General features: G+C 41.6%; 1 protein-coding gene across 2 annotated transcripts in view; it reads right to left on the reverse strand.

Moving 5' to 3' along the window:
- Positions 1-12859: 12859 nt before the first annotated feature.
- Positions 12860-24190, reverse strand: part of foxo1a (forkhead box O1 a) — a 56897-nt gene continuing 45566 nt past the window's right edge. Inside the window, exons 3-5 of one of the 2 annotated variants that reach the window (XR_014601374.1) lie at positions 23761-23952; positions 13550-16699; positions 12860-13484 (exon numbers count right to left, since the gene is read on the reverse strand). Coding sequence is in view for 1 of the 2 variants with exons in the window: in XM_084065463.1 (XP_083921589.1) it covers positions 15512-16699; positions 23761-23952 (1380 nt within the window). In the remaining variant the exon portion in view is untranslated. Of the gene's footprint in view, positions 16700-23760; positions 23953-24190 lie in introns of both variants that reach the window. The other variant, XM_084065463.1, reaches the window with a different exon arrangement.

The following is a 24190-nucleotide window of genomic DNA, read 5'->3' on the forward strand; positions in this document are numbered from 1 at the left end:
CAAGCTCATAGCACGGCACTCGGTACCGCGCCAGTCTTAAAGGGTTAATCTAGGTGTCAAATAAGAGGGAACAGAATCAACCTGACTGCTAATTATTTACAGTATACTGTAACTGCCTCGACCAGTAGATGGGACACAAAATGTTAATAACTACTGTATTTATTGCAGCACAATTAGGTCATGTCAAAGACTTTTTTTTTTGTTACAATTCCTACAGATTTTGTCCAAACATCACGTAATTCGGTACACATTATCTCTGTAGTCATGTGATCAAGACATATTGGTCAGATTTCTCATTTTCCATTCCAATTGGCTATGATTGGCTTCCATTTGCGGGACTGGCCCATTTAGTATAAAATGCCACAAATCATGAACGCAGCGGCCGATTGCTGTGTCAGTATCATGGTCATGTCAGTATCATGTCAGTATCATGGTCAGTATCATGGTCAGTATCATGGTCAGTGTCATGTCAGTATCATGGTCAGTATCATGGTCATGTCAGTATCATGTCAGTATCATGTCAGTATCATGGTCAGTGTCATGTCAGTATCATGGTCAGTATCATGGTCATGTCAGTATCATGTCAGTATCATGTCAGTATCATGGTCATGTCAGTATCATGTCAGTATCATGGTCATGTCAGTATCATGTCAGTATCATGGTCAGTATCATGGTCAGTATCATGGTCAGTGTCATGTCAGTATCATGGTCAGTATCATGGTCATGTCAGTATCATGTCAGTATCATGTCAGTATCATGGTCAGTGTCATGTCAGTATCATGGTCAGTATCATGGTCATGTCAGTATCATGTCAGTATCATGTCAGTATCATGGTCAGTATCATGGTCATGTCAGTATCATGTCAGTATCATGTCAGTATCATGGTCAGTGTCATGTCAGTATCATGGTCAGTATCATGGTCAGTATCATGGTCAGTATCATGTCAGTATCATGGTCAGTATCATGGTCAGTATCATGTCAGTATCATGGTCATGTCAGTATCATGTCAGTATCATGGTCATGTCAGTATCATGTCAGTATCATGGTCATGTCAGTATCATGTCAGTATCATGTCAGTATCATGGTCATGTCAGTATCATGGTCAGTATCATGGTCAGTATCATGTCAGTATCATGGTCAGTGTCATGTCAGTATCATGGTCAGTATCATGGTCAGTATCATGGTCAGTATCATGTCAGTATCATGGTCAGTATCATGGTCAGTATCATGTCAGTATCATGGTCATGTCAGTATCATGTCAGTATCATGGTCATGTCAGTATCATGTCAGTATCATGGTCATGTCAGTATCATGTCAGTATCATGTCAGTATCATGGTCATGTCAGTATCATGTCAGTATCATGTCAGTATCATGGTCATGTCAGTATCATGTCAGTATCATGTCAGTATCATGTCAGTATCATGGTCAGTATCATGTCAGTATCATGTCAGTATCATGGTCATGTCAGTATCATGGTCATGTCAGTATCATGTCAGTATCATGGTCAGTATCATGGTCAGTATCATGTCAGTATCATGGTCAGTATCATGTCAGTATCATGGTCAGTATCATGTCAGTATCATGGTCAGTATCATGTCAGTATCATGTCAGTATCATGGTCATGTCAGTATCATGTCAGTATCATGGTCAGTATCATGTCAGTATCATGGTCAGTATCATGGCCAGTATCATTCATGGTCAGTATCATGGTCAGTATCATGTCAGTATCATGGTCAGTATCATGGCCAGTATCATTCATGGTCAGTATCATGGTCAGTATCATGGCCAGTATCATTCATGGTCAGTATCATGGCCCGTATCATCATGGTCAGTATCATGTCAGTATCATTCATGGTCAGTATCATGGTCAGTATCATGGCCAGTATCATTCATGGTCAGTATCATGGCCCGTATCATCATGGTCAGTATCATGTCAGTATCATTCATGGTCAGTATCATGGTCAGTATCATGTCAGTTAAAAATGTTGCATTCCACTTCAAAAACTGTTGTATTCTACTTCAAAGAATTCCACTTCAAAAATGTTGTGTTCACATCATCATGTTACGCTCCACTTCAAAAATGTTACGTTCCACTTCAAAAACAGTAAAGAACCACTTCAAAGATGTATCGTTCCAAACTATGTAATTGTCACAAAAATCTCCCATGCCTCTGCGGTGCAGGAGATGAATCGTTCTTTCATAAACAAAAGATTGTTGGTTCAAATCTGTCTTTTGGAACCTTTTCACTATACATCTAAAAACAGGCTAAGCATTCAAATATACTTAAAATCGTTCATGCTTCTAGTATAGAGATATAGAGATAGAGATACTGTAGGCTATGTCAGCGTTTTATAAACCCAGGTCCCTGGTTTGAGTCCACTATTTTGAACATTTTCACATCTAAATCCTTTCCACTGATTCTTTTACATTCCATCCTGAGTGGCTTGTTTTGAACAAAATGCCTCAAATCATGAACCGATTGCTGTGAAACTTTGCACGCATCCCACTAGGGCCAAGGAATAAATACCAACCTACATGGTGGCAGATTCACGATTTGCCCTATAGCTCTTGAACCATAGGTCATACAATCAAAATTATTTTTCCCTTTGATTCCTTGGATCATTGCGCAACTCCCCAAATAACGGCCATTTCAAGTTTTCCACCATGTTGCACTTTTTTCAACTTTGCTGGCCCACAATAAGCTACCTGGTCTGGTGGAGACCTGTGCTTCAAGGAGCACATTTTTCTAGTTGTTTTCTGTTTTAAAATTTGTTCCGGACAGCACTTTGTAACTCTATTTTGAAAAGCGCAATACAAATAAATTAATTATCATTATCATTATCATTAACACGGCAGCCATTCAGCTGCTGTGTTAAGTGTTCAGATGGTCGGCTGCGTCTTGTGCATTTTCCAAGCATGTTTATTTGAATGGATCAATATCGATTGTTTTCCCTCTTGGATCAATGGAAGTAACATAGTATACTTTAGTTTCCAATTTATCAGTATCACAATGAAAACATATTTTTCAAGGTTTGCCTTTTTTTAAAACCTTTTTATATTAATAGTATTATCAACAAAATCGTTTCGCCGCTAATTTGCGGCCCCACTTGCAATATCCTCACGACCCACCAGTGTGTCCCAGCCCACAGGTTGGGCATCACTGAATTAGAACGGTCCATTGAACAAAAGAACCAGTGATTAGGCTACCGTGAAGAATGGGAACATTTCCTACAATATTTTATCAAGAAAACTGAAAACATCGGAAATCAGATTATCCATTCTGCGCATGACCTGTCTGTTTGAACTATTAGACAAGGCACATTGTTTTTGGCCCATTTGTTCCCATTTCACACATGAAAAACCCTCTTCCCTTTCCCCCAGGACATTGTTCCAACTAGACTGCAATAGTTTTATGAGGTTATGGAAACGATCTGCCAAGCATCTTGGACATCATCAATAGCTATTGGCCACCTTATTTTACTGTAAGCTGCTCTTGGCCAACAGCTCGTTAAAAAAGCCTAGTCTGGACAATTCGATGTTAAAAGATTGTAGCATTTAAAGAGCCTTGTCTGGGCAAGTCGATGTTAAAAGATTGTTGCAATTAACTCCCCTTTCTACAGTATAACCAACTGCTTAACCACCTCAAAAGAAATCTTTTTACAAATGACCGTTTAGCAGCTGACACATGGCCACTCTCCCACTTTATCTCTCCTTGATCTTAATGCAGCCTTAAATACAAGCGATCACACCATTTGAATTAATTGCCTCTGGGGAGTGTGTAGGTCAGTGGTTCTCAACCTTTTTGTGGACCAGGACCCACTTGAGAATCTCGAAAGCATTCGCGGGCCCACCCATCTGACCACTTTAATCACGGCTGCCTTGTTAAAGGAGTAGTTCACCCAAAAAATGACTTACTTTCTATCAATGACAAACCAATAGTTTTTGTCGCATTCCTGAGCCAATAATTTGATGGCGGAGACTCAAAGAGTCTTCTACTGAGTCTCCAACTGATCATCATCAAACTATTGGCTTAGGAATGCGGTAAAAACTCCATGAATTCAAGGCTTCATTGGAATAAAATAAGTCATTTTTTGGCTGAACTACTCCTTTAAAGGAAATGTTATCTGTGCATTTATCTTTTCCCATTTGGATTATTGTACAGCATCTCGCTCTATTCTGTCCCTTAGCAAGAAGCTCCTCTCATGCTTACATACTGTACGGTCCAGATTGTAGCTTCTACCTCGACAGGACAGTGTGTAGAGAGACGAGGGCAGAGAGGGTGAAAGTGATGCAACACAATGTGGTCTCGAGGCCGGAATCAAACCGGTGGGACATTGAATCATGTGGTTAGCGCGCTGTCCGGTCAGTTATACTGGCCTACGCTAACAGGTTAAAAACTAGGCTTTTTAACCACAACAAGGAGCGATCACGTCATGCCAATTTTCGACTCTCTTTACAACCGGCTTCCTGTTCGTTTTAGAATAGATTAAGATATTTTACTGATTAGATTTGAATCTCGTTGGGGTCTGGCACCTGACTACATTTCTGATCTTTTAATCCCCTACGAGCCTCGGGGCATTCCCCTCCTGACCTGGCCGGGGTGCCTTTCGACCACTAGAACACCTGGACACTGAAACAACCTGCCTGAGGATATTTAGAGCAGCAAAAAAATTGTTCAACCCAATGGTTCTTCTCAAATTCTTTTAACCCATTCAATCCGGGAACGCATCTCTGTCATTTTAGATTTCTTTGGCTATATTCAAAAATAGCGGATATACAATAGATCATAGCACAGAGTGCCGCGCTATGAGCTTGTAGAGCTGCTATTTTTGAAAAATCTTGAACATTTGTGCAAATCTTTGTATAAATATTTTTTTAAATTGTCAAATGTCTCAACAAATGTCTTCATTTTTCTGAAAAAACATTGTTGTTATATCAGTGGTGCTCAAACCTTTTCTTGTCAAGGACCCCCAAAATATGTTATGTTATTTTTTGCTGAATGCTCGCCAATTCTCCCCCGAAATCCTCTATTTTTGCTGAGTGTTCGCCTATGACGTGCACAGAATAGGGACATGTGGTTAATTATGCCCTAATATTATCTATTGTATATACTGACTCTATATTCAGCCCGTCATTTCAGCCTCCGTCAGTAACAAGCCGTATTAGCCCCTGTCTCTTTATGTCTGATGGAGCTGTTTTTGGGCGGTGTAGCCGTCCCTATAAGTGGGGTTGGGACACCTCATTAGTACACCCTTCGCTGTACTGTGATTGGCTCATACATTAGTACACCCCTACATTAGTACACCCCTAGCTGTACTGTGATTGGCTGACTCAATTGGCTGACTCTATTCAGCACTGTGATTGGCTAGCGACTAGCGAGACACATGATGAAATTAATAACCAATGCACTTAAAAAAAAAACTTTGATGACCACTGTGATGACCACACCGCCCACTTCACATTTTTAGCGGCGCTGGCGCCTGCTCTATACCTGTCTTTTCCGTCAACGTTCTGATTGGTCAGGTCTGTCAACGTTCTGATTGGTCAGGCCCGCCAAGGTTCTGATTGGTCAGGTCCGTCAACGTTCTGATTGGTCAGGCCCGTCGAGGTTCTGATTGGTCAGGTCCGTCAACGTTCTGATTGGTCAGGCCCGTCGAGGTTCTGATTGGTCAGGTCCGTCAATGAGGTCCTCTGTATTCTTATTAACTGGGGTATAAACTAATATTGATATTATATATTAGATATTAATATTGAAACACATATCTATGACAAAATGTATCAAAGGCGCCGCTACCTTCACACAGGTGTGATTTTTTTCCTTATCACCCACACAAAGTACCAGACAGTTTCATAAAGGCGACAAAGAAAATTCAGACTTGGATACAAGCAGCCATTTGGTTATAACAATTATATTCAGACAGAGAGACTGGGGAGGTTACAGTATCACAGGTATGGTAGGCATCATCGGTCGTGTCTCTCTGAAGTTGAACAGAGAAAGCATTGGATTTAACAGCGTCTGTTAACATAAACATATGACATCATGGAAGACAGATCAAGTTGACCTCGGCTCTGACCGGTCACTGGTCAGTGGTGACTTTGTGACACTGAAAGAAGGGTTATGCATTGGAGAAGAACACCGAGATAGTGTTCTCAAAACATTTCCATCTTGACTTGAGGAGCAAACAGATAGCCACAGAAAGCCTGTAGCCAGCTGCTTTGACCTTGTATGAGAGACAGGAGAATAAGAGAATAGACTAGAGCACATGACTGATTTAGGCCAATATAACACCATTATATTAATTTGACATTTAAAGCAGTTTTAGGACACTAGACAAATTATGATCAATCAAGATTAACTCTATCAATGTCCTTCCTCCCTAAAAGCCCACTTTCGTCTGATTGGCCAATTTTCTTTTTTGGGATGGATGAGAACCGTGTAGAGGCAGTGTGTGCAGAGCAGATGACCATAACACATGGTCAGAGTTGACTGACGAAAAAATGGAAACCTATCATTCAGAGCAGTCTGAATTTTGAGCTTTTTGGTCACAGGCATTCCCTCATCATTCCTTTACCTCATTATTTGAAACTTTGGCTACATTTAATAGTCAGTCAGTCAGTCAGTCAGTCATTCAGTCTTTTCCTATGTGAAAAGGTCTCAATGTGTCCCCCTTAACTACTAACCTTGTCTATATACTGTAGTATGTTATTGCTATTTACAAAACTACACTACCTCTGTGTTGAAATGAGTGGCACTCGGGAGGTAAAAGCTCAAACACACTCTGAAAATCAGCCTGCAGTTCTTACTAATGGAACAGGACAGAAGAAAGAGATGCTTGAGGATAGCACAAACTTCAGTCTGTATTCAGAGTTCCAGCACTGGGAGTCTGTTGAGCGGACTGTCAAAGATAATCAGTGTCATGTGAATTCAGTTTTGGGGTGGAATCTTTTTTTTTCTTCTCTTTGGTACTTCAAAGCATCTGTGATGCATAATAACATTGGGAGGCAAGGGGTTTAATGAGGATATTATCAAGTCTCCACAAACTTTCAGACGCAAAGCCAAAACGTGCAAGAACTCTCAACTCGAGCAACCCCCGGCTGCGTCCGCAAATCAACTGCACGGTTTGAAGTCGAGCAGCCACAACCCGTGTGTGTCCTTACAGTCTGTGTCCTGACATGGCCCCGGCCCGCTAACCGCGTTTTGCCTCCTCGCACCCAGGGGAACATAAGGATTGCATATGCCTTTGGCAGGAGTCCACACCCACATTCCTTAGCTGTGTGCTCACAAGAATCTCCCCCGCCCCCCCCCCCCTACCCTACCAGGCCTGCCCGCCCTCCTTCTTCCCTCTCCACCGCCCCTGCCCTCGCCTTGTACTGACACCAAAACCCAGGATCACATTGCTCTGCTGCACGAAGCTATGAAAATAATATGGTGTGTGTGTGTGTGTGTGTGTGTGTGTGTGTGTGTGTGTGTGTGTGTGTGTGTGTGTGTGTGTGTGTGTGTGTGTGTGTGTGTGTGTGTGTGTGTGTGTGTGTGTGTGTGTGTGTGTGTGTGTGTGTGTGTGGGGGGGGGGGGGTGTATGCATACAGTACAGTACACCAGTTCTTGAACTGCAGTATTGAGGACAACCACCTGGTTTTCCTCAAGGAGCTGGAGCGAAGCCCCCTGGCTGAACCGGCTGCCATACTGCCATTCATGCAGGTTTCGTTTCTGGACCGAAGTTCTGGTTTGCATGCTTTCAGGTGCCTCGTCGTGGCCGCTGAAGTTTTCCACCAGAAGTCGTGGAACTTTCGGGAGAAAGTTTTAGACTGTAGCAGGTAAAAAATTAAGATTGGATGTAGAACAGGACAAAGCCAAGAAAATACAAAAACAAACAAAGAGACAAACAGAACCAACAACAACAAAAAAGAAAAAGAATTGCAACAGTGAAGAATGTATCTGGTGTTCTTTTTCTGGAAGGAGATGTTAGCTGGGGCCTATTATGCGAGTCCCTGGTGGCTCATCTAGGTCAACCCTGTCTATTACTTACCATACAGTCAAAGACACATGGGAGGGAGGGAGAGAAACTGTGCAGTTTGCTGTCTGGGGTGAGTGGGTTCATGAGGAACAGACTGGAGTAAGGCAGGGGGGAGGGGGGAGGATACTAGAGGAAAAGCCAGGAGGAGCTACGGAGTAGAGGAGGAAGTTCTGGAGGTACACAACTTGGGAGCGCTGCACACACGCAGTGGTGGAAAGTAATTTAGTGCATTCACTCAAGTACTGTAATTACAGCTTTGAGGTACTTTTGCTTTACTTGAGTATGTCCATTTTTCAATACTTTGTACTATGCTACTCCACGTCATCTCAGAGTCAAATATTGTACTTTTTACTCCAATATTTGACAGCTTTAGTTAGTTACTTTGCAGATTTAGATTATTATTACGAAACATATATTAACCAATTTAGCCATATTTTACACATTGGCTATTCAAAAATAGCCGATCAACAATAGTGACGCGTTGTGAGCTTGTAGATGGGCTATTTCTGAAAGATTTTGACCACGAATTTGGAAAATAATGAGTATGTTTACTTTGGGTACTTTAAGTATACTCAGGTTAAACTTTTAATACATACTTGGTGGCGTTGGTACTTTTACTTAAGTAAAAAAATGTGAGTACTTCCTCCACCACTTCACACACACGCAGTGTGAGACATTTCAATCTTTAGAAAGGAAATATTTGCCGTGACATTTAAGGCATCTGGTTGATGCTCCTGGATCATCTTACACATGCAAAATGGTAGAGAAAAAGGCTCTACTTTTGTATGTCATCCTCACTACTCACATTACAGGTCAACCAGTTTAAACTAGGTCAAATCCATAGTGTTCAGATTATGCAAATAAGTGGTGTGAAAAAGTACGTGGGACCCGGCAAAATCCTGAAGGATTAAAGACGAATTAAACTAACAAAGTCCTGCAGTGTTAGTTCAACACTTAAAGAGTTAAACTAACTTAAAGTCTAAGAATTATACTAACACAGGATTTTGCAATGTAGGAGGATTCTTAGAAAGGCTATAGGCAATGTATACTGCATAGGATGGTGTTGCATGCTGAAAATGAGTCCTTCACACAGTAAAATCCTCTGTTAAAGGTGCTGTAAGTAATATTTTTTGGTCAAACTAAGTGTTAAATAGCTCAACATTCTGATGGTAATCATTGATAAAGCAACTAGTCTCCCTGTTTCAATACATTTTCAGGCGGGGATAACAATTTTATCCAATCCGATTCAGGGGAGAGAACAGCGATGCAAGATTGTGGACCAGCCAACACCAACTTGCACAAAAACAAATTTCACCCACTTTTTTACATTTGTAAACCTGCGATGTGACATTAAGATTTATACTGATCAGATTATTGCACTCTCCAATCCCTTACAAGGCATTCCAGGCAAGTGCCCACCGGACCTTCAGATCCTGTTCCGTCAAAGCAGTGCAGGCAGCGGTATATTTCAAGTCCTCGACTACCTTGAGTTGGCACTGGCGAGGATTTTGTCCTCTGTGTTGAATGCCATTACTTTTGTTTTCTTTCCATTGAGCTCTCCTGATGAAATTGGCGTCCCACCTGAAAATATATGTTCTGTTTACTAAAGAGCTAGACAGGTAGTCAGACCTCTGTTACTGAACACTCCGCAGTGGTGGCTTTGTCGAGCGTCTATACGAACACAATTGGCCCGTGTTCGGCAAGACAGGCCTTCAGGCCAAGGTGCCACTCACACCCCAGCCAGACGCAATCAGACAGAACAGCATGGAACAATGCAAGCAATGAATATACTATAGATATTAACAACTTCATATCTCCCACTACATTCGGGGGAAGGAAGCCAGGCGGGGAGGGTGATAATTTGTCACTGCAGGTACTCCTACGGGCTGGGGAGGCACCTGTCAGCAGGGAGTGTTGGGGCGGGTGGAGTAGGACGAAGGCTCTACGTCCTCCCGGTGGGGGCTCCTCACCGGCAGGTGAGTCAGCAGGATACAACAGCAGTGACAGCACACAAATGTGTGTGGGGAGGAATTCACTGGCGACTAAATTGAGGAGAAACTAATATAACTTTAACCTTTTATCAAATGTCAGTTGGATCAACAAAAAAAAAAAAATCTTTTGTACCAATTTGTAACTCTGATAGTCTACAAATGTAACCAAAAGGACCCATTACAGATCAATTTAGTTACATATTGTACCCTCCCAACAGTCAACGATTGGCCTGTATGTGTGTGCGTTGTTCTTGGGTTCTTGTAAGTTCCAATGACAGCATCTGCTTCAAGTGCATACAAAGCTGCGAAAAGATCAAAGCGAGGAATTTCACTTTCTATTATTCCTGAGCTGCAGTGTTGAGAGTTTTAGCTAATGTCTAACACATTGTTTATACTCTCTCTCTCTCTCGCTCTCTCTCTCTCTCTCTCTCTCTCTCTCTCTCTTTCCAAAGCAATGAGTTGATTTATTCCGTGGCAGGTCAAAAACATTGTTACATCACACATAGGATCCGGTTTCACTCCACTGACGGCCCCCCTCAGGTTTTCCTAGAGGTGCTAATGTGTGGTCCTTTAGCCCTGCCTGAAGCTCTCTGACCTGGGTAAAGTCATGGTTCCGCGGGCTTCTATCACACAGCATTATGCCTGCAGACGACTTCTGCAATGAGCTTCCGAGCAGATAACACAACCTGACAATCAGTGATGTGATCTTTGGATCATTTATACTTCTACTCCACTACACCTCAAAGGCAAATATTGTAGCTTCTTACTCCACTGAAATGATTTGACTTTAGTTATAGTTACTTTGTAGATTGACACCCTGCTTAACACCCTACTTGATCATACAACAGGGTCACACAAACGTATCAAAAATAGCAGAGTTTTGAGCTTGTCGATCTGCTATTTTTGAATTTGAACATATGAGGTTTCCACCCGACAGAGACGATATCTATCAGTGCCACTACTACTGTATACAGTATTTACTGAAAACTATAGAAACAGTCATTTGATGTTTTTTTTAATGTGAGCTTGTAGATCTGCTATTTTTGGAAAATGTTTAAAGTGAAAGTGGTTAAGTCTGTGGATTTGATGAATATTCAACAAATTAAAAGTATTTACCCATTGAGACCTGAAGCTGATTCTACATGTCTCCTAAATCTCAACAGTATTCTGAAAAAAAGTTTCTATATCAGTGGTTCTCAATCTTTTTCATGTCAAGGACCCCCAAAATTACATGTATTTGGCCGCGGACCCCCATCAAAATATTTTGTTCCAGGGACCCCAAGAAACAAAGATTTGAGTTAAAAATGTTTGCTTTAAAAAAATATATATAGTCAAAGATTTGCACACATTTTCACGATTTTTCAAAAATAGCAGATCTACAAGCTCATAGCGCGCTATGAGCTTGTAGATCTGCTATTTTTGAATAGCCCAAAGTGTAAAATAATGCTTTTTAGTTCAAATCTAAAAATGACACAGTTCCAGGTCTTAATGGGTTAAGAAGAGCTTGTGAATAAATACTAACTATATTAGATCCATTGGAAGACAATTTCCCCCCCTTTTTCCCCATTTCCTGAAAAGAAGTGGTTTTGGACATACAAAGTTTCCACTCACCAGCAACGTTATGAAATAGTGGTCAAATAATATAGAGGAATGACACATCTTTAACACAGAAGTACATTTATTTATGTCTTAATACATTAATGTTCAACAAGTTTTATATTCTTTCTGATTGCAAAATCACACAGCACAATTCCAATTTATTCCTGTACATAAGTTAAATGTAACAGTTTTCTTGTAAAATATGTAATGGGTATTTGTCCTCTTTTTAAGAGGAGCACTTTATTATAAAATGTAAGTAAAAGTGCAATGTCTTTCTACTCATAAAATTACAAAAGAATTGGTCCAGAATCTGAGCAGGGATTATCCTACAGACTAAACATTGTTTTCTTTATTTTTCAAAAATGTAATATATATTTTACATTAATTTCTTTCCCCCATATTTTATGTTTTTATGCATTTTTTCTACAAACTGTAGCTAAATACAAGAAATACAACATTGTCAGTTTACAAAAAGCTTAGCATGTCAATCACTGCATAATCTATTTTTCTAAATAAACTTCATCCCCCCCCCCCCCTCCCCCATATAACTATTTAAGAACATACGATTTTTTTGGACAACAACAAATATCTTAATAATATCTCACAGCGCTATGATACAATAAAATATCTCTGTCTTAAGTTCAAAGGAAAATGAATATATAACAATAGCAACATAAAATTAAGGAATACAATGCATAGATTCAATCATTTAAAAAAGAAAAAACAATGCAGAGATATAATTTACTTAGTACAGCTCTTATTTTTTTTCTATGTTTAGAGCGAACCCGCGTGACGCTGACGACACGGATTCATTTATAGTTTATATCCTGACTCAAGTGACCGGCACAAGCATAAAATTCTGAACACATCACATGATACATTTGCTAAATATAATATACAGTTTGACTTCAAAGGCAAACTTGGCTAAAGTACACTATGGCGTGTTTGGGATGATAAAGGCAACACCTGCAGCACCAAAGCCAAACACGCACAGCAGCTTCTGTCATAGGCCTCTATGCAAAGCCGTTTGAAATGCAAGAATCTCGTATTTTTCGAAAATCCCCTACCTGCTCCCCCAAACCACTCTGGCTTTCTTGAGATCTACGTGGTTTCTGGATTTAAATCAACAAATGTAATTTGGAATTAATGACTATTGTTTGAAAGTCAGTTCATAATAAGGTTAATTTATTTGTGTGCCACCTCTAAGGATTTTCTACCCCCTCCCCTTGCACCCCCCCCCACCCCCCCACCAAACTTCATGAGAAGCGATCAAGCGCACCAATGACTGATCTTCACAAAGACCATCGGTACACAACAAAAATCCTGTGGATTTTACTGTGCATTCAGTGACTCTGCTGTGATTAGCCACTGATAAACTCGCGTGACAAATAAATCGTTAATACAGCAACAATTTTGAAAAGCACAAACAGAAATCGCAAATGTACAGGCTATATATAACATACTTAACACTTAGTGGCACTCGTCGTGGATGGCGGGGGCATTGTAACAATTACTTAAAACAGGAATCCAGTATAACAAAAGGCAATTAGAGCAAATCAAGTCACATTTTGTCACGTAGGTATCAAATTTTCAAATGCATCCCGTCGATCTTGGACAAAGCGACAGAGATATAGGTTCAGTAGAGGTAGCAGGGGACACAGTGACAGCGGAGGCCTCTTAAAAAGCAGTATGGTAACTGTGAACAGCATCTAAGGCAGTGGTTCTCAACCTTTTCAGGCAGCGACCCCCCCAGAATAATCATATTTGAACTGGGGACCCCCCACCCTGACAAGCACTTGGAATTGTAGGAGTTGAGGCATTACATTTAGTTTGACTCGATTTTACAGATAAATATTGTGAAAATAGCCGATCTACAAGCTCACAATGCCTTGCGTGTGATCTTGTAGATCGGCTATTTTCAAAAGAAAATCTCATTATTTGACAATTTGGCCAATGTTTGACCAGTTTTTATAGTATAGTTGATTAATCTTGATGCAGTAATGGTCTTTTTCTTTGCTTTCTTTTTTTCTTTTTTGTTGGTATTAAAAAGGTCTTAAAAGTCCTTAAATTGTCACTTCACTGTCATCTGGGGACTACCCCCCAAAAAAATCATGTGGGGACCCCCCTGAGGGTCTTGACCCAGAGGTTGAGAACCACTGATCTAAGGGACTGTTTTGTCTAAACAGGAATCATACCTCAGATCAAACCTAATTTCTACTGTCATTATCAAAATGAATCTAAAGAATCCGGAGACTAAACTAAACTACACGGGAACAAACGCTTCATTACAGCGTCTTGAAAAGACAATCAGTTGCTGGTTTTTGTTTTTTTACTTGGTCCGTGGGCGTGAAAAGCAACAGCAAGGGTGACAAAATGTATTTTTTTGTCCACCGAGCCAGACAAGACATCGACTTGGCCAACAACGAACGACGATACGGCGCTCACAAAGATTCAACCATCTTCCTGGCATCTTTTATCTAGAAAGCAGGGCATTTGAAAAATAGAAATCCATTCACTGTGCTTTTTATTTCCAGGCTGATGGATTACAGTATCTTCCGAAACCATGTACTGTTAAAATAGCAAAAACATCTCAAGCATGTGGTTGTTAACTACCCTACCAGGCACAGTAAATAGGCCTCTGTGGCATTAAGGTTCAGAGTGACAAAGGTCTCCAGGAACTATTAGTCTGGGTGCAGATTACTATGCACCAGCATAAATCTATACCTCCATCTAACAAATAATTTAGGTCTCAAACATAATATGCTTACTCTAGTATACATCTATTGTTATCGTTTTAATATACATTTTGAAATGTATTTACAACGCAGTATAAGTCAAATGTATTAACGCTCAACACAGCCTGATTGAGAAACATTCTCGAGCACAGAGCTAGTCACTTCAATCCGTATTAGTCCTGTTAAAAAAAGAAAAGAAAAAAAAAGACTTGAGGTCTAATCCAGTTTTCTAGGTCAATTCACAAAGTAATGTCTGCTGCCTTGATTCTTGTTTTTATACTGTAAACACTATGTACAACTCTTAGAAAATACACTACGCGACACCCATTTTCTTTTTTTGACAAATCACCGTGACAACCGTATGTACATTGATTCAGGTAATAAGAAACAAAACTCGTGGTTATGTAACATCGTCCCGATATTTTCCCGGAGAGGTTTCCAAATTGACACGGTGTGACAGACCTTCTGACCAGCCATCTTCAAGGCATAATAAATGTCCCATTTCCTTCATTCAGTCATGCGTTGTGGTAATTATCCGTCACCACGTTGTGCACACACAGACCTGGACTGTCTGTCGGAAAACCACGGTAAAGAGTAAACAGCGTGATGTATTGTTTGCGCAGTTGCGTGGTACGGTACAGTACGTGCTGCCGTCGTTTTGCTGGGACGTAGAGTTGGCAGTGTCGCTAGGCAAAGATGAGCGAACGCAACCGATGTGTCCGTCCGTCGAAGGAACGCTCGAGTAAACCAGACAAGAGAGGTGAGTGTTTCAGTTTGGCTCTGAAGTTTAAGGCAAATTATCGTTTGGCACTTGGTTCATTCATGTAATTTTGAAGGTCCCAATAATTTGTCCTTGTGAACGAAAGGGACCAAAAAACAGATATATATCTATATATAAGATATCTATATATATCTATATATAAGATATCTATATATATCTATCTATCTATATCTATATCTATATCTATATATATATATATAGATATATTTATATCTATATATATATATATATATAGATATATATAGATATTGCTGTATAGATGAAAGGAGTATGCAGGTTCTTTCATCTGAAATGGATTTGCGTTCTTTATCAAATGACACCGTCGCCAACAAGTCAGTAATAGTTATAGGGGTGTGTGTGTGGGGGGGGGGGGGTATTTTTTCGTCCTGCTACCCTGACACCCAGCTGTGTGTGGTGGTCTTCACCCCGTGAGAGAAGCCCTGCTGCGGCACCATGGGCTCAAAGTTGAAGTCCAGCGAGTCTCCGTCCATCAGCGTGTCGTGAAGGATGGACTCCATGTCGCACTCGAACCTCTCGATGGACATGTCGTCGAGGTCGCTGGGCAGCCTCTCCGGGTGCAGGGGCTGGGGCGGGCCCGGCCGGCCGTACCCGTTGGTGGCGTTGTAGAAGCCGCCCGGCATCCCCCCGCCGCCAGGGTGGGTGGTGAGGCCGTAGGGCATCTGCATGGGGCCCTTCAGCGCCGGCATTCGGCCGCCGCCCCCGTTGTGGTTCAGCGACATGAGCAAGCGTCCGTTCATGGCCACCGTTGAAGGGGGAGGGGCTTGGTTGTGCACGTTGTGGGGGTGGCTGTGCGGATGGGAGAGGCCGCGGGGGTGAGCGTTGCCCCCGCCCATGAGCTTGGCGCCGTGCTGCCCGCCGCCGTTGCCGTACGGGGGCAGCATGGACTGAGACACCACCGTGTCCACCGACGGAATGAGCTCCCTGTGCTGCTCCGTGTCTGACGTCAGCAGCTCCTTGAGGAGACCCGCGGGGCAGTTGTACTGACCCAGCGAAGGCCCGAACCCGGGTTTGACGTCCGGCAGCGCCTGCAGGGGCATGGGCGAGAGGGTGTTCATCCCGGCTTGGCCGTACACACACTTGCGGTAGTCCTGCTGGGGCTGGGGGCCCATGCTGGGGGAGCTGTAGGAGGGGTACCCCGGGCTGGCCTGCATCATCGGGGAAGGCGAGGACTGGGAGGAGCCCGGAGTGGCGGGCCCCCCGCCCACCTGGCCGTTGTTGGGCGAGAGCAGGTTGAGGTTGTCCAGCAGGTTCTCCATGACGTTCTCGGAGCTGTGTCCCAAGGAGCTGGTCATCTCCGTGAGGCTGGGCAGGGTGGCCGTCATCTTGGCGCCGGACGCCCCCGGGTAGACCATGTGCACGTCCGACTCCCCGAGGTCGTCCTCGGGCATGAAGGGCGAGAGGCGTCCGCTCAGCGTGCTGGCGTTGGAGCTGGTGCGCGGCCTGAAGCTGTTCCAGGCGTCAAAGTCGTCGTTGCTGTGGGAGTTGGGGCTCCCAGGCCACTTGGAGTAGGAGCCCGGGCTGTCAGCCCCTCCGTCAGGACCACCCTGGAGGGACAGCTGCAAGGGAAAGAGTGGTCACAGATTAGCAATTATACATACAATGCGCTTTGTGCTTCCATTGAAATCAAGCAATGCGGAAACCAACAGTTAATCTTAAATATCTGGCTGATAATATATACAGTACTGTGTGTATACATTAATTTGCCCTGGCTGAAGGGGTGACCTATTGTCCCCCTACGTGCCAGCACGTAGACTGAGAACCTCCAACAAACCACTCCTGGACATTCCAAAATGTCGGTTAAAAACCAAAGGAAGCAAAGCCTTTGCTATCAGAGCCCTACTATTTGGAATGCCCTGCCCCTGGAGATCAGGCTCGCTGAGTCTGTCCCCCGTTTTAAATCCCTCCTTAAAACTCACTTCTATAGATTAGCTTTTAATGCCCGTTCCTCCTGATTCTAATCTATCTGCACTGGTCTTTCACTTGTGTAGCATGTACTTAATTATCTGCATTGTTTTCTGCATTGTTTTAAATCTTTTCTTTTTGTTTTGTGTGTTGTGTTTTCTTATGTTGTTTCCTTTGTAAAGCACTTTGTAACCCAATTTGAAAGGTGCAATATAAATAAAGTTGTATTATTATTATTATTATAAAAAGAGGGTGCTATATCTTCCCAAGGGATAATACGGCAGCTGACCAATCGTGTTATTGGATTAAAGTGCCGCAGCATGCTGAACTGCCACCCTGAACTACCTTGATGCTGAACTCACCATCTCAAACATGGCTGTAGCTAGGAGGTCTAACATGGATTCACCCTCTCAAACATGGCTGTAGCTAGGCAGTCTAACATGGATTCACCCTCTCAAACATGGCTGTAGCTAGGCAGTCTAACATGGATTCATCCTCTCAAACATGGCTGTAGCTAGGCAGTCTGGTAGCACTTTACAATAATGACCCGTTATAAAGCATTTATAAACGTTTATAAGCAGTTTGTAGACTATTAAAAAATCATTAATAAACCTGTTTGTTGACATTCGTAAATGATTACTAAAACCTTTATAACTACAGTTACAAATCATTTGTAAAGTATTAGTAAGTAGTGAACTATTCATGAATAAGCCATTTATATACATCTGTAAAAGATTATTAAATCATTTGTAACGACCCATTCTAAAGCATTTATAAACGTTTATAAGCAGTTTGTAGACTATTAACAAATCATTAACAACCTGTTTATTGACATTCGTAAATGATTACTAAAACCTTTATTACTACGGTTACAAATCATCTATAAAGGTATTAGTAACTATTCATGAATAAGCCATGTATAATACATCTGTAAATGATTATTAAATCATTTGTAACTGATGTTACATAATATATACAAGCTATTGGTAGCTTGTTCATGTTTAACATATGCTTTGTTAAACATTCCTAAAGTATCTATAAATCCTTTGTACATGTTATTATGTGCCCTACAGTAAAGTGAAGACAGTTCATCATTTATGACTGTCTGTTAATGTGGACTTTCTCCTTACCTGTTGCAAACTACCTGGCTTTCATGAATGCAGACACCAAACAATTACTAGAATTATCATTCATGTTAAGCAAATGATGCGTAAGACATTCGTAAAGAGTATGTAAACCATTTGTGGTGTTAGGGACCAAAAAAGTCACTACAAAGTACTACCAATCAACTCTAAATTGCCTGAAACGTACTCCTAACAGGTTTTTGGGGGGACGATTTTGGCCTCCACACTTAGTGATTATTTCGGATTTAACTTTCGTTTCGGTGGTGACCAACTTTCGTTTCGGTAGTTTGATTACAAAATGTAAGTTGTGTAAAAAATAATCTGACTATACTAAGTTGTTATTTGTTTGTTTAAGTCAGGCTATACTCTACTCAGAGTCATAAGTTTACAAAATGTACTAAAGTACAGTGAACGTCTGTGCGGTTTGTCTTCATCACTGAAAATAACGTACATGTAAACTGATGTCATGTGCAGTTGGGGTGAAGAAACACAACCATTTCACTCCTAATAATACCTATTTGATTTGACATCCTGACTTGCTGCTGTAGCTGAGGCTTGAACCTGTTACCTGCGGCTCACTAGTCAGTGACTCTATCCATTCACCTACAGCTGTTTCCTTGGAATCTGCGGTTCTGAAACGTTTTGTTGTCAACCCCCCAAATTGACATGTATTTGGGCAGTGGACCCCAATTTGAAAAGATGTAGTGTCAGGGCCCCCCATGAAAAAGATTTATATTTATGCTGTAACACATTTTTTAAAAGTTATTTGTCTTGTTTGTTGTTGAAGTCAAAGCACCAGGAAGGCTGTACTTGTCAGCCATCTGTTAGCTCAATGGGTTGAGACGCAGTATTCATGATCCAGAGGCCATGAGTTCAAATCCCATTGATGTCTTTCCTATGATTCTTTCCTTTGCAGACTGGCTTCCAGAAGATCAACTGAAAACTACCAGGAAGGCTATATTTGTCATCCAACTGTTAGCTCAATGGGTTGAGACGCAGTATACATGATCCAGAGGCCATGAGTTCAAATCCCATTGAAGTCTTTCCTATGATTCTTTCCTTTGCAGACTGGCTTCCAGAAGATCAACTGAAAACTACCAGGAAGGCTTTACTTGTCAGCCATCTGTTAGCTCAATGGGTTGAGACGCAGTATTCATGATCCAGTGGCCATGAGTTCAAATCCCATTGATGTCTTTCCTATGATTCTTTCCTTTGCAGACTGGCTTCCAGAAGATCAACTGAAAACTACCAGGAAGGCTGTACTTGTCAGCCATCTGTTAGCTCAATGGTTTGAGACGCAGTATTCATGATCCAGAGGCCATGAGTTCAAATCCCATTGATGTCTTTCCTATGATTCTTTCCTTTGCAGACTGGCTTCCAGAAGATCAACTGAAAACTACCAGGAAGGCTGTACTTGTCAGCCATCTGTTAACTCAATGGGTTGAGACGCAGTATACATGATCCAGAGGCCAGGAGTTCAAATCCCACTGGTGTCTTTACTGTGATGCTTCCCTTTGCAGAATAACTTCTAGAAAAACGAAAAAGTGTCCCCGGTAACTTGGGGCAACGGATAAATTGACTGATATCCTTAGTGATGCTTCCTTTTGCAGACTAACTTCTAGATAAACAAGTTAAAACCACCAGGAAACCTGTAACTCTCAGCCAACAGCATAGCTCAACTGGTAGAGCGTCTGTCCAATAACATGACTTGACTTGACTTGAGTGGGTTCGATTCCCACTCGAGTCAAGTGTCCCCGGTAACTTGGGGCAACGGATAAATTGACTGATATCCTTAGTGATGCTTCCCTTTGCAGACTAACTTCTAGAAAAACAAGTTAAAACCACCAGGAAACCTGTAACTCTCAGCCTACAGCATAGCTCAACTGGTAGAGCGTCTGTCCAATGACTTGACTTGACTTGAGTGGGTTCGATTCCCACTTGAGTCAAGTGTCCCCGGTATCTTGGGGCAACGGATAAATTGACTGATATCCTTAGTGATGCTTCCCTTTGCAGACTAACTTCTAGAAAACAAGTTAAAATCACCAGGAAACCTGTAACTCTCAGCCAACAGCATAGCTCGACTGGTAGAGCGTCTGTCCAATGACTTGACTTGAGTGGGTTGGATTCCCACTCGAGTCAAGTGTCCCCGGTAACTTGTGGCAACGGATAAATTAACCCACTCAAGTCAAGTCAAGTCATGTTATTGGACAGACGCTCTACCAGTTGAGCTAAGCTGTTGGCTGAGAGTTACAGGTTTCCTGGTGGTTTTAACTTGTTTTTCTAGAAGTTAGTCTGCAAAGGAAAGCATCACAGTAAAGACACCAGTGGGATTTGAACTCATGGCCTCTGGATCATGTATACTGCGTCTCAACCCATTGAGCTAACAGATGGCTGACAAGTACAGCCTTCCTGGTAGTTTTCACTTGATCTTCTGGAAGCCAGTCTGCAAAGGAAAGAATCATAGGAAAGACATCAATGGGATTTGAACTCATGGCCTCTGGATCATGAATACTGCGTCTCAACCCATTGAGCTAACAGATGGCTGACAAGTACAGCCTTCCTGGTAGTTTTCAGTTGATCTTCTGGAAGCCAGTCTGCAAAGGAAAGAATCATAGGAAAGACATCAATGGGATTTGAACTCATGGCCTCTGGATCATTTATACTGCATCTCAACCCATTGAGCTAACAGTTGGATGACAAATATAGCCTTTCTGGTAGTTTTCAGTTGATCTTCTGGAAGCCAGTCTGCAAAGGAAAGAATCATAGGAAAGACATCAATGGGATTTGAACTCATGGCCTCTGGATCATGTATACTGCGTCTCAACCCATTGAGCTAACAGTTGGATGACAAATATAGCCTTTCTGGTAGTTTTCAGTTGATCTTCTGGAAGCCAGTCTGCAAAGGAAAGAATCATAGGAAAGACATCAATGGGATTTGAACTCATGGCCTCTGGATCATGTATACTGCGTCTCAACCCATTGAGCTAACAGTTGGATGACAAATATAGCCTTCCTGGTAGTTTTCAGTTGATCTTCTGGAAGCCAGTCTGCAAAGGAAAGAATCATAGGAAAGACATCAATGGGATTTGAACTCATGGCCTCTGGATCATGAATACTGCGTCTCAACCCATTGAGCTAACAGATGGCTGACAAGTACAGCCTTCCTGGTGCTTTGACTTGAACAACAAACAAGACAAATAACTTTAAAAAAATGTGTTACAGCATAAATATAAATCTTTTTCATGGGGGGCCCTGACACTACATCTTTTCACATTGGGGTCCACTGCCCAAATACATGTCAATTTGGGGGGTTGACAACAAAACGTTTCAGAACCGCAGATTCCAAGGAAACAGCTGTAGGTGAATGGATAGAGTCACTGACTAGTGAGCCACAGGTAACAGGTTCAAGCCTCAGCTACAGCAGCAAGTCAGGATGTCAAATCAAATAGGTATTATTAGGAGTGAAATGGTTGTGTTTCTTCACCCCAACTGCACATGACATCAGTTTACATGTACGTTATTTTCAGTGATGAAGACAAATCGCACAGACGTTCACTGTACTTTAGTACATTTTGTAAACTTATGACTCTGAGTAGAGTATAGCCTGACTTAAACAAACAAATAACAACTTAGTATAGTCAGATTATTTTTTACACAACTTACATTTTGTAATCAAACTACCGAAACGAAAGTTGGTCACCACCGAAACGAAAGTTAAATCCGAAATAATCACTAAGTGTGGAGGCCAAAATCGTCCCCCCAAAAACCTGTTAGGAGTACGTTTCAGGCAATTTAGAGTTGATTGGTAGTACTTTGTAGTGACTTTTTTGCTCCCTAACACCACAAATGGTTTACATACTCTTTACGAATGTCTTACGCATCATTTGCTTAACATGAATGATAATTCTAGTAATTGTTTGGTGTCTGCATTCATGAAAGCCAGGTAGTTTGCAACAGGTAAGGAGAAAGTCCACATTAACAGACAGTCATAAATGATGAACTGTCTTCACTTTACTGTAGGGCACATAATAACATGTACAAAGGATTTATAGATATTTTAGGAATGTTTAACAAAGCATATGTTAAACATGAACAAACACATTAACAGACAGTTGTAAATGATGAACTGTCTTCACTTTACTATAGGGCACATAATAACATGTACTAAGGATTTATAGATACTTTAGGAATGTTTAACAAAGCATATGTTAAACATGAACAAGCTACCAATAGCTTGTATATATTATGTAACATCAGTTACAAATGATTTAATAATCATTTACAGATGTATTATACATGGCTTATTCATGAATAGTTACTAATACCTTTATAGATGATTTGTAACCGTAGTTATAAAGGTTTTAGTAATCATTTACGAATGTCAATAAACAGGTTGTTAATGATTTGTTAATAGTCTACAAACTGCTTATAAACGTTTATAAATGCTTTAGAATGGGTCGTTACAAATGATTTAATAATCTTTTACAGATGTATATAAATGGCTTATTCATGAATAGTTCACTACTTACTAATACTTTACAAATGATTTGTAACTGTAGTTATAAAGGTTTTAGTAATCATTTACGAATGTCAACAAACAGGTTGTTAATGATTTGTTAATAGTCTACAAACTACTTATAAACGTTTATAAATGCTTTATAACGGGTCATTATTGTAAAGTGCTACCGGCAGTCTAACATGGATTCACCCTCTCAAACATGGCTGTAGCTAGGCAGTCTAACATGGATTCATCCTCTCAAACATGACTGTAGCTAGGCAGTCTAACATGGATTCACCCTCTCAAACATGACTGTAGCTAGGCAGTATAACATGGATTCATCCTCTCAAACATGACTGTAGCTAGGCAGTATAACATGGATTCATCCTCTCAAACATGACTGTAGCTAGGCAGTCTAACATGGATTCATCCTCTCAAACATGGCTGTAGCTAGGAGTTCTAACATGGATTCTGCACATGGTTTGGTTAAGTTCACAGCTGAGGCATCACCATAGTTTATCCGGGCTCAAAGGAACCAAAACACAGTGTGGAAAATACTAGCGACCTTCGGCAGCTCACAGAATGGCTGCGTGATAACGAGGCCGGGCGTGTTTTCAGCCCACACTGTTGGGAAATCCCATCCATTTGTTCTTTTGCCGGGGAAGTTATTCTTTGTCAACTGTAATTTAAGTGTCATCTTAACAAATAAGGCAGATAGACAGAATAGCATTCAACTTCAGAAACGACTTCATCATAACATTTTAAAGACTCAAATCTATGTAAACATTTCATCCACACTTATATCGTCGGGTGGAAACCTCATATACCTGTTACTTTTCAGGATTCAAATTCAAAAATAGCAAAAATAGCAGATCTACAATCTCAAAACGCGTCACTTCGCACAGTGTTTCGAGCTTGCAGTTATGCTATTTTTGATACTTTTGTGTGACGCTGTAGTTGTAGTATGATCAAGTAGGGTGTTAATTTACGAAAAAACACAAAAGGTTAGAACATGGAGATAGGAGGTCTCTGGCCCGACAGCGACGTAACATTGGTTTATTCACTCGTTGCATTTATGCCTGTTTTTCCGTACCTTCTTCTTGGCGGCTCTCCCTCTGCTCTTGGTGAACTTGCTGTTGTTGTCCATGGAGGCGGCTCGGCGCCGCGGCGACTTGCCGCTCTTCCCGCCCTCCGGGTTGAGCATCCACCACGAGCTCTTGCCCGTTCCCTCGTTCTGAACGCGTATGAAGCGGCTGTGCAGGGACAGGTTGTGTCTGATGGAGTTCTGGAGGAGAGACACAGTGAGGAGAGAGAGAGAGAGAGAGAGAGAGAGAGAGAGAGGGGGGGGGGTGGTCTTGTTAAATGCAGTGAGGGATAGATTAGATTTGTGGTTGCCCTTTACCCAAAACATCCACTTTGATGACAGCTGTAGCACAACAGCATACAAGCGCAAATCCCCCCCTGCAGGTGGTTGACTTAGAACCGATTGCTCAGCTGACTGTGGAGAGTTTAAGGTCAGTCGA

The sequence above is a fragment of the Gymnoscopelus microlampas genome (genome assembly GCF_963454915.1).
Source record: "Gymnoscopelus microlampas genome assembly, chromosome: 8".
NCBI classification, from domain to species: domain Eukaryota; kingdom Metazoa; phylum Chordata; class Actinopteri; order Myctophiformes; family Myctophidae; genus Gymnoscopelus; species Gymnoscopelus microlampas.